Raw genomic sequence first — 16962 nt, forward strand, 5'->3', positions numbered from 1 at the left:
CTTTAAGTGTACGATTCAGTGTTTTTTAAAAAAAAATTTTATGTTTATTCATTTTGGAGAGAGAGACAGAGTGTGAGCCGGGGAGGGGCAGAGAGAGAGGGAGATGCAGAATCCGAAGGAGGCTCCAGGCTCTGAGCTGTCAGCATGGAGCCTGATGTGGGGCTTGAACTCACGAACTATGAGATCATGACCTGAGCTGAAGTCAGATGCTTAACTGACTGAGCCCCCCAGGTTCCCCTAATTCAGTAGTTTTTGTATATCCACAGAGTTACAATTATCACTGTATCTAATTTTAAAACATTTTTGTCAACCCAAAAAGGAAACCTCATGTCACTCTTCATTCTTGATATTAAGCATTTGAGTCTTCTTTCTTTTTCTCCTTGTTCAGTCTAGCCAAATTTTGTCAATTTTGTCAGCCTTTTCAGACAAACAATTTTTGGTTTTGTTAATTTTCTCTTCTCTCTTTTGTGAATTTCCACTTTCATTTTTAATTTTCTTCCCTTTGCTTGCTTTATGTTTAGTTTGCTCTTCTTGTCTAGTTCCTTAAGGTGGAAGGTTAGGTCATTTATTTGAGATCTTATTTTTTAATATTGGCATTTACAACTACACATTTCCCTCTAAGTAATGCTTTCATTTCAGGTATTATACTTTTTAATCCAGACTGTCCACTGGGCCTTTTCAATAATCTCTCTCTCTTTATTGATACTATTTTTGGTTAGACATTGTTCTCATATTTTCCTTTAATTCTTTAGACATGGGTTTTTTTTTAGTTCATTGAATATATTTTCAGTACCTGATTTAACATCTTTGTCTAGTAAGTCCAATGTCTGGGCTTCCTTAGAGACAATTTCTTTTGATTGCTTTTTTCCCTTTATATGGACCGTACTTTCTTGTTTCATCACATGTCTCACAATTATTTGTTGGAAATATGTAGCAACTCTGGAAATAAAGTTATTTTCCACTCCTTAGGGTTTGTTGTTGTTGCTATTTGCCATTGTTATTGTTTAGTGACGTTTATGAAATAATTCTATAAAATTTATATTCTTTGTTAATGTGTGGCCACTGAAGTTTCTGCTTGATTAGCTCAGTGGTCAGCTAATGATTGGACAGAGATTTACTTAAATACTTGGAACCAATAAATCTCCCAGTCTTTGCTGAGGATCTCTGTGCATGCCTTCAACACCAAGCTATGCAGTTGTCAATTGCCTTAGTCTTTACTTCCTGCTTCTACAGAGTCTACTGGTCAGCCTGAGGTGAGAGGTTAGGACCTTTTAGGTCTGAGTATGCATAGTCTTGGACATGTACAACCCTATGCATGTGAATGAATGGCCTTCTAGATTTTTAGAATATGTTGGAGTTCTTATGTATATCTTGCTTCCCAGTTTTTCCTTTTTAGGCTTTTTGGTTAGCCTATTGTTTGCCCCAACTGTTATCCCTTGCCTTAGGTAGCCACAAGATTAATAATTACCTTGAATTGTTTTGACAAATTCTCCCAGGGAATTCGCTGAGCTCCAGTCAGGGCAAACACAGACATCTTTGCAAGTGGGATATTTCAGAGAACCATCAGTCAGATCATATAATAACAGTTCCCTAGTAATGAGGCTTTGAAGGAGCTCCAGCCATTTTCTGCTCTCTCTGGTGGCTTCCCTGATTCTGTTTTTCACCATCACTGTGGGATGCTGGTCTTCATGGCCACCACAGAGCTGGAGGGGAGGAGATGAGAAGAAGGAAAATTATAATATATATAATAGCACATAGCTTGCTGTTTCATTGGGTTTCATCTGATTCTCTTGAATAAATGCTTCCTGTATTGCTGAAAGCTTTTATGTAATTTCAGTTTCCGAAAAAGTTTGTTGTTTTTTCCAGTTTTCTTATTGCTTTTATGGAGGGAAGAATTTTCAAAGATCTTTACCATTACTGGTATTCTTTCAGTACATATTCTTGAATAAATGCTTTGTAATTTGTTATACTCTTTAGTTATTTACCTGTTATACTCTTTAGTTATTTACCAGAGTCTTTAAATGGTTGTTTTTTGAAGCTTTTGTCCAATTTTATCATTGCTTTTTGGGAAAAGGATTTGCTGAGCTCCACACACGGTCATTCCAGAAGTTCTGCTACTCCATTTTAGAATTTAATACCCAGCTGAACTGTAACCTCACCTAAGACATAAGGCAAAATGCATTTTTAGACAAAGGTATAACACTTTTGTCATCCATTAACCTTCACTAAAAGTAATACTAATGGCTAAAAAATCTATAGGGAAGCATGACATTTAATACAAGAATCAATAGATGTCAAATCCTCTATCACTAGTGACAGGAGGAGGGAGACTTAGTGAGATCCTTTTCTGTTTAACCTGTTGCAGCTGGGACCATATCTTTGTTCAATGTAATTTTATATAAAAATAGCATTCTAATACAATTTTCTAAAGTATATTAATAGTGCAGATAAGATCTTGTGTGTTAATCCCATGTTACAAGTCATGTTTAATAGAGGAAAAAGTAGATTTCTGAATAACAAAACCTTTGTCTTTAACAGGTGAGAGGAATGACGTGTGCCTCCTGTGTACATAAAATAGAGTCTATCCTCACAAAACACAGAGGGATCTTCTACTGTTCTGTGGCCTTGGCAACCAACAAAGCACATATTAAGTATGACCCAGAAATTATTGGTCCCAGGGATATTATCCATACAGTTGAAGTAAGTGTTAAGACTTTGCATTTCTGTGTTCTTACCTATTCAGTCAGCCCTCTGTTGAATCACTTCTGGTTTGTATCAGATAGAAACAGTGAACAAGATCTGGCCCCTTTGATTACTCTCAATAACATCTGTCTCAAATTTAATGTGTGTTTATACCCTTTTTTTTTCCTTGGTCTTTGTCAGGAAGAGTTAGGCAAAGGCATGTTGGCACTATTAATCAGGAGCAGACTGAAGGTAGAATCACAAATCATTTAAAAATATTTAGAAAATGGAAGTAAAGTACAATTTGTTGTAAGATTAATTAATCACTAAGAAAGCAAAGCATCATGCTACATGCTTTGTTGTTTGTTAGGTCAAAGCAAATGATGTATTTTTTAAAAAAATTTGAGTATAGCTGTCACAATGATGTTACATTAAGGTATACAACATAGTGATTCAACAACTCCATAGTTGTTCACTATGTGCTGTGCTCACCACAAGTGTAGCTACCACCTGTCACCATACAATGTTATTGCAATACCATTGACAGTATTCCCTATACTGTGCCTTTTATTCCCATGACTTACTCATTCCATAACTGGAAGCCTATATCTCCCACTCCTCTTCACCCATTTTACCCATCTCCCACCTACCTCCCCTCTGGCAACCATCAGATTGCTCTCTGTATTAATAGGTCTGATTCTCCTTGCAAATGATGTATTTTTAAGTTAAAGTAAGAAATTTAAAAGACCAAACTCTTGTCTTGGTAGCAAATTTATCCTGTGTTCTTCAATAAATCTTCAGTGGGTAGTAGTACATGTGAGAGTGCCTTAAAAACTTTAATGTGGTATAGCCTTGGTGTTATCATGATCTGAAGATATTAATAGTTCAGATAAGATCCTATTACTATAGATAATAATACCATTAACATCTTGTGAAGCTAGCATTATCAAGTATCTACTTTGAGCCAGTTTCCAAGATTGCAAAGCTTCAACTCTTAATTCTCACAACAGTGCTCTCATCTTCATTTTGGTGGTGGAGAAACTCAGGTTGAGAGAAGTTAAGTTACTTGCCCAAAGTCACATAGGTAGTAAGTGTCATAGCTGGGATTTGAGTCTGTTCTTTCTGACCCCAAATTTCACGGTTGCTTTTTTCACTGTGCTACATTTCCAACAAATGTAAGATGACAGCATTTTTCTTAGCAGTTGAAATTATAGTGTATGTTACTGTCTATGCACATATGAGTCTTATGTGTAGTTTTCTTTAATACTTTGTCTTATTCAAGAAAATTTTTGTTCGTGTTCTTTTTTTCTGATAGAACAAGAGTAAAGCCAACATATGCAAAGCCTTGAATAATATATTTAATATGGTGCTAGTTTTTGTGGCCTATTATTCAGTTTTCTGTACTTGTTCGGGGGAGGGATGGACAGCTGTCAAAGCTAAAATTTAGAAGAAATGATTAATGTACATCAATACTAGTGGATGACTCTTATCTAAATGTAAGATTTATGATTTTACTATTGAATTCTGTCTTTATTACATCATCAAACACTCTGTCAGCCTGACCACGTAACAGATTCTGCTTTTTTTCTAAAATCACTTAGTGGAGGCTTTAGCTTACTTTTTGGTGTAATAAGAATTTCTAGTGAGGGCAACTGCACTTGAGTTAAATCATTAGTTTGAGAGCAGTAGGATAGACATTAACTAGAATTGGGGAAATATTCATTTCTTTGAAGGAAGATTATAAACACAAGTAATTAAGGAAGCACATCTTCATCTTTATATTCCCCAGAGTGCCTTGCACTCAGTAATTGAGTTGAATTGTACTTAATGACAATACCATGACTTAGAATTTCTCTATATAATATTTATACATTCAGTGAAATAATTGTTTTCTCATGAATTTCCTTAGAGCTTAGGTTTTGAAGCTTCTTTGGTCAAAAAGGATCGGTCAGCAAGCCACCTGGACCATAAACGAGAAATAAGACAGTAAGTGCTTTTGGTGTGTCAGTAAGAAACAAGTGCTTTTGGTGTGTCAGTGAAAAACAGATTTTGACTCCTTGTTATAAATTTAACATCCTGTTGGCATGTTAGTTTTTACAGTGGCATCCTTATGTCGGGTGGAGTGGTCACAATTTGTATTTCTCTGTACTATGTAGACTCTTTAACCATAAGCTACTTATTCAAATGATTTTTCTTTTCTACGTGAGGTGGAGACGGTCCTTCCTTGTGAGCCTCTTTTTCTGTATTCCTGTCATGGGGCTGATGATATATATGATGGTTATGGACCACCATCTTGCAACTCTTCACCATAATCAGAGCATGAGTCAAGAAGAAATGATCAACATTCATTCTTCTTCTATGTTCCTGGAGCGCCAGATCCTGCCAGGACTGTCCATTATGAATTTGCTATCCTTTTTGTTGTGTGTACCTGTACAGGCAAGTGAAATGTTAGCAAGGATGTATGTTAATAATGTAAAACAGCAAAATGTGACAGGAAAGGCTATTTTCAGTTGCAAAACAGGTATTAGTCAGAAGTTGGATCATTTTATGCTGTGGATGCTTTATAAAAATAATCTTAAATTGAGTGGTTAAAGTAGATAATAAATTCCATTTAACTCTTAAGGATACTATTTAATGGCAAAGCAGAGAATAATCTCAATTCATATTTAGATATGAATTTAGCATTCATATCTGCTATTGTATATAATTGTATATTTAAAACTATAATAAAATAGATTATATTTTATTTATCTATATTTGCACTTAATATTCCATATTAAATATATTAAAATTAATTATATTCACATTAGTATATTAAATGTTACTTAATTATTAATTATATAAACTAAAATAATGGTGGCAATTATAATATTATGTTATTATTTTTATTATTTCTCCCTAGCACTGAAGTTCATTATTTTCTGTATGTTTTCAACTCTTCTTTTGAGATAAACTTTTACTATAGAACACTTCTATCTAATAAATCTATTCCTTTTTCTGATTCTTATAAAAAGTTATGATGATTTTAAGAAAATCTTAGTGTGTTTCTCTATACTAATGAAAAATAAGCTTCTCAGTTATGTATACCAATGAAAACAGCCAACAGTTCCAGTAGCTTGTGATATACACTTAGGTTGAATTTTGGATAGGGGGAACAGAGTTTTCCATAAAAAACCCTTGTCAAAAATGTAATTTTTTTCTTAGTTCTTTTTTTTTCTTAGTTCTTGTTTTTGCTAGCATCTAAAAGAATAATCCAAGAATTATCTTTCTTTATATTATGGAATATCCATTGGATCATAGAGGACAGCTGCCAAGAGCTTCTACAGCAATTTGAATCCCTACATGCACATACCTGCTAAAATATGGACACTATTGTTTCAGCTTAAAATCTTTCCTTAGTGTTGCTGGATTAGATAAAAGTCAAAGGAAATGAACATTATTACTGTATCTTTGTTACTGAGATAAACATTTGGATTTCAGCATTTTTTTAAAAAGCAGTAATTATTGTTTCTGTATTACAGTTTTTTGGAGGCTGGTACTTCTACATTCAGGCGTATAGAGCCCTGAAGCATAAAACTGCAAATATGGATGTACTGATTGTGCTGGCAACCACCATTGCATTTGCCTACTCTTTGGTTATTCTTCTGGTTGCAATGTATGAAAGAGCCAAAGTAAACCCTATTACTTTCTTTGACACACCTCCTATGCTATTTGTCTTTATTGCACTAGGCCGGTGGCTGGAACATATAGCAAAGGTAAAGTAAGAACGGGTGACGTTTGTTAAAATCTTGGGTAGATAAATGATTGTAATATTTTCGAGTCCAATTATTGGAAATATGCATTGATTTATATAGTTAACAAAAGAAGTACTTCTGTTTTGGTAATATTTTAAGTTAAATTTTCCTTTAGAAGATTTACCAAATTTATGGAATTAATACTGTAGATAGTATAGTACATCCATGTTCATTTAACCATGAGATTTAAACAGAGAGACATTTGATAAATATTTATTTATATCACATTGTTAATGGGAAAATTGATGTGACCACAGGATTTAAAATAATGATGGAAAGAATATTCACTCATAATCCCATACTATAATGGAAATTACTTTCTAATTCTGCTCGAGATACCTTTATATTTTAGAGTGGCAAACATAGTGTACATACCAGTTTGTATCCTTAACATTATACAGCTTTTTCCCCATTTTGCAGTCTAGATAATTATTTGGTATTTTCTGAATCATATTCTGGCAAATCATTGTGCTGTCACTCAACTAAACCATTCCTGTTTTGTTCTCAATTAGACTGTTTCCAGTTTTAAATTTTAGATAATTTTGCATTAAACATATTCATGTTTAATAGTAATTTCTATTGAATTAGTATCTTAGGATAAATTATAAAGTATATGAGTAAAGAGCATAAATCTTTTTATGGCTCATGCTACAAGTTGTAACAATTTTTTTTATCAACAAGAGTATGTTAGTAAAGTAGTTTTACTACAACTTCATTGGCATTAACTCCTGTATAAATTCTTGCTAAATTAGTATGCATTAAATGGTATCATAGAGTTGCTTTCTTTTGCATTTCTTCCATTAATAGCAAGGATAAACATTTTTCCACATATCAGGTATTTAATTTCTTCTTACATGAATTTCCTAATCATGTCCTTTGCTCATGTACCTGAGTTCTTGATGCTTTTCTTATTAAGTTACATTATTTATTTATAAATTATGCCTAATAATATATTTTATATTTTGTATACTTCATATTTTTGAAGTGAAATATTTTCTAATTTGAACTGATTAATATTCCTAAAATTATCTCTTGGGTAAATGTTAAGTATTATATCTTTATTTTAGGTAAAACCTGAGATTTTTCTTCCTTAGTATTGTTAACATGTTTGTTTTTTATTTATAGGGCAAAACATCAGAGGCTCTTGCCAAGCTAATTTCACTACAAGCTACAGAAGCAACTATTGTAACTCTTGACTCTGATAATATTCTCTTAAGGTATTTATTTTCATTCTTCCCCCTTCTCTTTTTAACTTCTTACAAAAAATATCAAATATACCCAGAAGTAGAAGAGTATAATGAACTCACCTAATCTATCTCCCAGATTTGACTTATTCACATTTGGCCAGACTTCATCTAAATATCTTTCTGTTGTTGCAGTAGTATTTTAAATTCCAGTCATATTGTTTTACTGCTAAATATTCCTAAAAAAGGACATATTCTCATGTATCTAACTACCATATTGCATTTAACAAAATGAACAATACCTTAATACCATCTCTTATACAGTCTATATTCACATTTCTCTTGTTGTCTCCCAAAAGTTGAAAGTTTCTTTGTTTGCAATAAAAATCAAACAAGTTCTACATGTTGATGCATTTGACTAACACGTTTCTTTTAATCTAAAACAGCTCTTCCCTCTTGTTCTCCCTCCTCCCTCTCTACCACCCTCCTACTCCCACCTACCACCCCCTCAACCCCCGCCATGCAATTAACTTATTAGAGAAGAATCCATCAATGTGATGTCCTGCAGAATATCACACAATCTGAATTTAACTCTTTGCTTCCTTGTGTTGTCATCTAACTTGTTCTCTAACTCCTATGTTATCTGTAAACTGGAAGTTAGAGCTAAAGGCTTGATAAGATTTCAGTCTTTTTTTTTTAAGATTTCATTCTTTTGTATTTCTCATTTGTATATTCATAAAACTATGTAGGCAAATTTACACAATAAATAAATTGTTTACTTAAATAAAAGCCATCACATTATTTTCTAAAGCTTTCATTTATTCATTCAGTGACTATTCAACAAACATATAGGGTACCTATTTTGTGCCAGATACTGAACTATTCCCCAACAGTGAACAGGACTAACATTGTAGCTCCTAGCTTAAATGTTAGTTCTAGTTTCCATTGGTAGCAGTTCTGGAGCTACAAGCTTGACATTAACCAACAAGCTTGCATGGAAAGATCAGGGTGAGAAACATATTTTCCCAATGCTTTTTATTTTTTTTAATATTTTTTTAAAGTTTTAATTATTTATTTTGAGAGAGAGGGTGGAGGAAGGGGCAGAGAGAGAGAGAGAGGGAGAGAGAGAGTCTCAAGCAGGCTCCACACTCAGCACAGAGCCCGATGCAGTGCTCAATCTCACGAGCATAAGATCACAACCTGAGCCGATATCAAGAGTCAGCCGCTTAACTGACTGAACCACCCAGGCACCCCTCAATGCTTTTTATTTTAACTCATATGCAGTGAAGAACAAGTGGATGTGGAACTTGTACAACGTGGAGACATCATTAAAGTGGTTCCAGGAGGCAAATTTCCAGTGGATGGTCGTGTGATTGAAGGACATTCTATGGTAGATGAGTCCCTTATCACAGGTATGTTCTTTCAGAGGATCATGACATGAAAGTAAAATGAATCCAAAGTGATAATGAAAAATAGGAATAAAAAGTGGAGAGCTTTTTTGTAGAAACTATGGAATGAGTAAATAATGAGCAAAGAGAATATGAATTCTTTTAAGACTGTATTAAATCAATTTCTGCAGATTTACTTTGTGTTTTTAGTTATGCTACTGAAAGCTTTTTTAACTGAGGATTGTTTATTACTAGAATGTGTAGCCAAAGGAAGTTTTCTCATTCTGATGTAGAGCACAAGAGACTTTGGCAGATTTTCCTGAGCAAATAACCTATTTTGTTTTCCTTCCCTAAAGACTGGTCTGGTCTGAGCTGGCATATGACTCCAGGTTTTCCACCTCAGGGTCTGCTCTAAGAAAGGAGGCCTTGGAGTAGTTTTACAGATCTTAGCTAACTAAGGCTGATCCAGAACAGAACCAAAATAATACCTTAACCCTCAGGATGACTCCAGAAGAGGCTCAGCTTATGGACTATGAGGAAATAATTTTAGGACTCTGTGTTTCTCAGTAGGGTGCTATTGCCAATTCAGATGGGACAATTGTTAGTTCTGGGGAACTGCTTACACATTGTAATATACTTAGTATCCCTGACCCTGGCCCACTAAATTGGAGTAGCAGCACCACATGCTCCACCGGGAGTTATTACAAACAAGAACTCCCACATTTCTAAGTGCTCCTTGGGAACATTTAGAAAACCAATGATCTAAGACTAGGGTGGATCTTTAAAAATGTCTGCCTATAAGACATTGTCTTTAGACATGTCTGCCTAAAAACCTTAATAGGCTTTTCCAGTTTAAGATGTATATCCCTGGGTTTGGCTCAGAACTGACATAAGGAAAAAGGGAGGGCAACTTTCACCTAGGTATTTGTCCAGATTCTATTTTATGAAGTAAGGATCACTTTTCTACATATTTTTTGACAATTAATGAATAACAGCATGTTTCAAGATAGTATTTATTAATGTTCCCTAAATCTAAATCTGTCTTTACTCCTTTATACAGGGGAGGCAATGCCAGTGGCTAAGAAATCTGGCAGCACAGTGATTGCTGGTTCCATTAACCAGAATGGATCACTACTTATCCGTGCAACCCATGTTGGAGCTGACACAACACTTTCTCAAATTGTCAAACTTGTGGAAGAGGCACAAACATCAAAGGTAACTTAACTCCCTAGGAGAAACTGAAAGAATTTTTTTTTTAAAGAGTGCTCAGTATAATCCTGATCTAGTTTTTTATATTTTCATTTGATTAACTCTAGTTGCATTAATATGGAGTTTATTTAAATATTTGTGTGTAATACCAAATAATACTCTATTACAAAAAAGAGACCTTGATACATGTGTTGTTGTTATTGTTGTTGTTGTTATCATTCTAGGCTCCTATCCAGCAGTTTGCAGACAAACTCAGTGGCTACTTTGTTCCTTTTATTGTTGTCATTTCCATTGCTACCCTCTTGGTTTGGATTATAATTGGATTTCTGAATTTTGAAATTGTGGAAACCTACTTTCCTGTAAGTGACTTGTAAAAACTCTTACCATATGGAAAAAACAGTTGGTGAATCTTTTGCATAAACTATTAGTTGGAAAATAATTTTATAATTACTAGTGGGCCTGAAGTGGGAGGATAATAACAATAACATTTGCATTTCTAGTACTGAACTTTTATATTTTATACCAGTCTCATTACAAACATGACTTTGCTTTCTTGAAGGACTATAGATGTATTGAGAAAAGCCTTGGGATCTCAGCTCTGTTTCCAATATATCATCCAATATATCCTCTTATTTTAACTTTCACAACAAATGCAAGTTATGCACGATGGGTGTTATTAGAATCTCATTTTATAGATGAGGAAACTGAACATCAGTGTGATCTTAAGTCAACTTAATTTCTCTCTGAGCCTCAGTTTCATCATCTATAAAGTGAGATTCTAATAACACCCATTCTTGCATAACTTGCAGTTGTTGTTAAAGTTAGATAAGAGGATATATTGGAAACACTTTATAATTTATTAAATGCTTTATAAATATAAAGTAATATTAATGTCTGTTCCTCTGTATTTCTATAATAGTCTATGAAGTATGGTGTCATAAAGTGGTAAAGTAGACCTGGCTTGTACTTTATATTAGAGATATAACCTTTAAGTCACTTTCGATTTTGTCATCTGTAATGTAGTGATAATAATACCTAAATTGCAAGATTGGAATGAGTGTAGGTGAAAACATGCACATATGACATATATTAAAGCATAAGCTTTAGTCCCTCCCAACTCTGTTTCTATGTAGATAAATATCTCTTAGATGAACACTTAAAGTATTTGAGAACTTTGTGAGAACCTAGCACTGTAAAGCCATTACTACTAAGAAAGTCTTACTTTGTTGTGTTTCTTTATTTTAAAAAATACCATGCTGTACACTGTTTCATGTTGTTTGTCCCTTTATTTATTTATTTATTTATTTATTTGAAAATGTTTATTTATTTATTTTGAGAGTGAGAAAGATGGAGCACGAGCAGGGAGCGGGCAGTGAGAGAGGGAAACAGAGAATCCCAGGGCTCACAGGGACTCAGGACTCAGGACTCAAAAACCACAAGATCATGACCTGAGCCGAAATCAAGAGTCAGACACTTAACCAACTGAGCCACTCAGGCACACCTGTCCCTTCATTTAAAGAACAAGTAGAATCAGGAGAGTGAGGGTGAGATGTAGAGCCTTACTGGGGACCTGAAGAAAAACTTACTACCAAGAAGGACATTTTGAAGGTTTTGTTGGCTAGAAGAGGTGTCTCTGGGATCTCCTAGATATTTATTGAAGATTGGAAAAGAATTAAATTAGGGCCATGGAAACACAGAAGGTCTCTTTGCCATCTCCATTGATTCAATAGGCTCTTTCCAATTTGGTTACAACACTGGAGTCATCGGTGCTCCTGAGACAATTATTAAGAATTTTCTCAGTTACTCTTTGGAAAAGAGAGTAGAAGACTCTCCCACTCAGGTGGTACTCACTTCCCTCTGGTCCTTGTCTGTAGCAGTCTTCTCCATTAATGGTATTTTCTTTTCTATTGGACTTTTGTCAACTGCTTTGGCAGGCGCGATTCAATGCTTATTGTCAACCTATTGGCTGTTGCTGGTGCCTGCCTTATGGGGTTCTCCAGAGTAGCAGAGTCTGTTGAAATGCTGATCCTGGGCCAATAGATTATTGGCCTCTTCTGTGGACACTGCACAGGTTTGTGCCCATGTACCTTGGAGAGATATCTACTACTGTCCTACGGGGTTGGGGGAGCTTTGGCATTCCTAACTAGCTGGGAATTGTTGTCAGGATTCTGGTGGCTCATATTTTTTTGTCTGAAAGTCATCTTGGAGACTGAAGAGCTTTGGCCCCTGTTGTTGGGCTTCACCATCATTCTAGCTGTCCTACAAAGTACAGCCCTTCCTCCTTGCTCTGAAAGTCCTAGATTCTTGGTCATTAACAGAAAGGAAGAAAAGACTGCTAAGGAGAACATCTAGTGATTGTGGGGCACCCAAGACGTGACTCAGTCAGGACATCCAGGAGATGAAAGATGAGAGTGCTAGGATGGCACAAGAAAGGCAAGTCACTATGCTGGAGCTATTCAGAGTGTCCAGTTGCTGACAGCATATTGTCATTTCCACCATACTCCAGCTCTCCCAGCAGCTCTCTCAAATCAATGCTATGTTCTGTTACTCAATAGGAATCTTCAAAGATGCAGATGTTGGGGAGCCAGTCTATACCACCATTGGTGCGGGTATGGTTAATACTGTCTTCACTGCAGTTTCTCTGTCTCTGGTCAAAAGAGCAGGGAGGAAGACTCTACTTCTGATTAGCCTTGGATACATGGCATTTTGTTCCATCCTCATGACTGTTTCTTTGTTATTAAAGGACAAGTATAATTGGAAGAGCTTTGTCTGTATTGTGTCTGTCTTGGTCTTTGTGCCGTTTTTTGAAATTGGCCCAGGCTCCATTCCCTGGTTTATTGTGTCGAAACTCTTCATCCATGTACTCCACCCAGCTGCAATGGCAGAGGCTGGTTATTACAATGGGACCTCCAACTTTTTGGTTGGGCTGCTCTTCCCCCTCAGCTGCATTCTATTTAGGAACCTACATTTTTATTGTATTCACTGGCTTCCTTGTTATCTTCTTTGTCTTCATCTTTTTCAAAGTCCCTGATACCTATGGCAGGACTTTTGAGGAAATTACATGAGCCTTTGAAGGGCAGGTAAAGGAGGCCGGTCGAGCTGACAAAGGCCTCGTTGTGGAGATTAATAGCATCCAACCCGTTAAGGAGACCACCACCAATGTCTAAGCCATGTCTCCTTCCTGCCTCCCTACCAACATGAAAAAGCAACCTCTCCCTGAGTGAGAGAGAGACCTCATCAGATTGTAACCCAGAACTGTTTCTGAATACTGCTACTTGATTTCCTTTCTCTTAGTGAGCACTCAGAAGAACCCAGTGCTAGGTTCGTTGTTATCTACAGTGGTTTTTTAAAACATTTTATCTCTTGGACATTCTCTTCTGTTTAGGAGAGACCAAGTGAACTTTCCTTCATTTCAGGAGTAATTGGCTGCTTGGTGTATGACAACTTTGCCAGCGTTTTCTCCCTTGGGTTCTTGTATTGCCTCAAAAGGGCATATACGAGAGTAAGAGTAAGGTGCAACTTCCCCAACCCCAGACTTACCAAGAAGCAGATGTATGTGAGTGTGGAGGGCATAGAGGAATTAAATAAGAGCACCTTCCTCACTACCATACAACTCTGCAGAGAAAATTAACTTGAGTTTAATTTATTTTATCTTCTAGTTTTATTACATAAATATTTAGTTCTTTAAGTGTAAAGTGATTTTACCAAATAATGAGAACATAAGGAAATTGAGGTTAGAGGGAAGCGCTAAAGAGAGGTGATAGGGTAGAAGATTTGATACTGGAAAAGTAAAGGTGCACTAAAAAGGAGCATTTCTTAGGAATGTAATATGTTATTGCAGAGTACATGATATGGTGTATGAGGTTTACACATTGCCTCTTAACAATTTCTGTCCTTCAGGTGGAAACTCTCCAGTTTAACTTCTCAGGAAAGTCATGTGCCTATATTAAGAAGCTACTGGTCTCCTTTGGAACTTTTTTCTTTGTTGAAGATTATATGTAGTATTACTTGAAATCTACAATTATTACTAAAATAGGCATTGTACTTAATGGTGGTTGATGGATTGGAACTTTGGATGGAGTCCAGAGAAGGGAAGCTAGATCCTTTCTCCCCTCACTGGACCAAACAAGATCTTCCCTTTAGCAGATCCACTTTTACTTTTTAATGTTTATTTATTTTTGGAGAGAGAATGCAAGTGCGGGAGGGGAGAGAGAAGGGGACAGAGCATCAGAATCAGACTCTGCACTGACAGCAGTGAGCCCGATGTGGGGCTCGAACTCACAAACCTTGAGACCATGACCTGAGCCGAAGTCAGATGCTCAATGAACCCAGGTGCCCCAAGACTCACTTTTTTTTTAAGTACTCTTACCACCTGTCTAGTGGGAGAGTCCTCCAGATGAGCAAGCAAAAATGCTGGCTCTTGGTAGAGGTTTAGTATTTTTCCATTTTGTTTTTTAAGAGACACTATTTTATTTATTTTTTATAAATAACTCCATTTTTCCTCAAATTTTTACTTAAATTCTAGTTAGTTAACATATAGTATAGGAGCGCCTGGGTGGCTCAGTAGGTTAAGCGTCCAACTTGGGCTCAGGTCATGATCTTGCAGTTCGTGAGTTCGAGCCCTGTGTCCAGCTCTGTGCTGATAGCTCAGAGCCTGGAGCCTGCTTCAGATTCTGTGTCTCCCTCTCTCTGTGCCCCTACCCCACCTGTGCTCGCTCGCGCTCTCTCTCTCTCTCTCTCTCTCTCTCTCAAAAATAAATAAACATTAAAAAATTAAAAAAAAACATATAGTATAATGTTGATTTCAGGAGAATATAGTGATTCATCACTTACGTATAGCACCCAGTGCTCATCATAACAAGTGCCTTCCTATACCCATTACCTATTTAGCCCATCTTCTACATCTTTGTAATATAACTTGAAGTCCAGAATTCTGATGCCTCTAGCTTTGCTTTTCTTTTTCAAAATTGGTTTGGCTATTTGGGTTTTTTGGTGGTTCCATACAAATTTTGGGATTGTTTGTTCTAGCTTTGAGAAGAATGCTGGTGCAAATTTGATTGGGATTGCATTAATTATATAGATAGCTTTGGGTAGCATAGACATTTTAACAATGTTTGTTCTTCCAATCCATGGGCATGGAATATTTTCCCCTTTCTTTGGGTCCTCTTCAATTTATTTTATAAGTGTTCTATAGTTTTCAGAGTCCAGATGTTTTACCTCTTTCATTAGGTTTATTCCAGGTATCTTATGGTTTTTGGTGCAATTATAAGTGGGATTGAGTCCTTGATTTCTTTTTCTGCTGCTTCATTATTGGTGTACAGAAATACAACAGATTTCTGAACATTGATTTTATGTTCTACAACTTTGCTGAATTCATGTATCAGTTCTAGCAATTTTTTGGTGGAGTGTTTCGGTTTTCTACACAGAGTATCATGTCATCTGTGAATGGTAAAAGTTTGACTTTTTCCTTGCCAATTTGGATGTCTTTATTTCTTTTTGTTGTCTGACTGCTGAGGCTAAGACTTCCATACTATGTTAAATCGTAGTGGTGAGAGTGGACATTCCTGTCTTGTTTCTGACTGTAGAGGAAAAGCTTCAGTTTTTTCCCCATTGAGGATGATACTAACTGTGGGTCTTTCATATATGGCTTTTATGATATTGAGGTATGTTCCATCTACCCCTATTTTGTTGAGGGTTTTTATCAAGAATAGATGCTGTATTTTGTCACATGCTTTTTCTGCATCTTTTGAGGGGATCATGTGGTTTTTATCCTTTCTTTTATAAATGTGGTATATCACACTGATTGATATGCAAATATGAAATGACCCCTGAAGCCCAGGAATAAATCCCACTTGATCATGGTGAATAATTCTTTCGGTGTACCATTGGGTTCAATTTGTTAGTATCCTGTTGAGAATTTTTGCATCCAGGTTCATCAGGGATATTGGCCTGTAAGTCTCTTTTTAGTGGGATCTTTGTCTCTTTTTGGAATCAAGGTAATGCTGGCCTCATAGGTTGAGATTGGAAGTTCCTTTCATTTTTATTTTTTGGAACAGTTTGAGAAGAATAGGTATTAACTCTTCTTTAAATGTCTGGTAGAATTCTGCTGGGAATCTATCTGGTCCTGTACTTTTGTTTGTTGGGAGATTTTTGATTACAGATTTAATTTCTTTGTTTCCTGGTTATGAATCTGTTCAAATTTTCTATTTCTCCCTGTTTTAGTTTTAGTAGTTTGTATTTTTCTAGGAATTTGTCAGTTTCATCCAGATTGCCACGTTTGTTGGCATATAAGTTTTCAAGATATTCTCTTCTAATGGTTTATGTTTATGTAGTGTTGATTGTGATCTCCTTTTCATTAATGATTTTATTTATGTGGGTCCTTTCTCTCCCTCTCTCTCTCTCTCGCTCTCTCTCTCTCTCTCTCTCTTTTTTTTTTTTGAGAGCAAGGGGCAGAGAGTGAGAGAGAGAGAAAAACGGGACTCACCAGAGCAGGGCTTGAGCTCACCTGAAGTGGGGCTGGTGCTCACCTGAAGTGGGGCTGGTGCTCACCCGATGCGGGACTTGAACTCAGGAATCATGAGATAATGACCTGAGCTGAAGTCAGATGCTTAACCGACTAAGCCACCCAGGCACCCTCTCTTTTCTTATGGATAAGCCTGGCTGGGGGTTATCAATTTTATTAATTTTTTCAAAGAACCAGCTCTT

At 36.0% G+C, this 16962-nt stretch overlaps 1 protein-coding gene across 5 annotated transcripts in view; it reads left to right on the top strand.

Moving 5' to 3' along the window:
- Positions 1-16962, top strand: part of ATP7A (ATPase copper transporting alpha) — a 177869-nt gene that overhangs the window by 125079 nt on the left and 35828 nt on the right. For all 5 annotated transcript variants that reach the window (XM_053202514.1, XM_027053780.2, XM_015084279.3 and 2 more), the window contains 8 exons: positions 2539-2700; positions 4592-4668; positions 4890-5118; positions 6204-6437; positions 7602-7693; positions 8945-9072; positions 10109-10263; positions 10482-10616. In XM_053202514.1, coding sequence (XP_053058489.1) covers positions 2539-2700; positions 4592-4668; positions 4890-5118; positions 6204-6437; positions 7602-7693; positions 8945-9072; positions 10109-10263; positions 10482-10616 — 1212 coding nt within the window. The remainder of the gene's footprint in view (positions 1-2538; positions 2701-4591; positions 4669-4889; positions 5119-6203; positions 6438-7601; positions 7694-8944; positions 9073-10108; positions 10264-10481; positions 10617-16962) is intronic.

The sequence above is a fragment of the Acinonyx jubatus genome, chromosome X, assembly GCF_027475565.1.
Source record: "Acinonyx jubatus isolate Ajub_Pintada_27869175 chromosome X, VMU_Ajub_asm_v1.0, whole genome shotgun sequence".
In the NCBI taxonomy this organism is placed as follows: Eukaryota; Metazoa; Chordata; class Mammalia; order Carnivora; family Felidae; genus Acinonyx; species Acinonyx jubatus.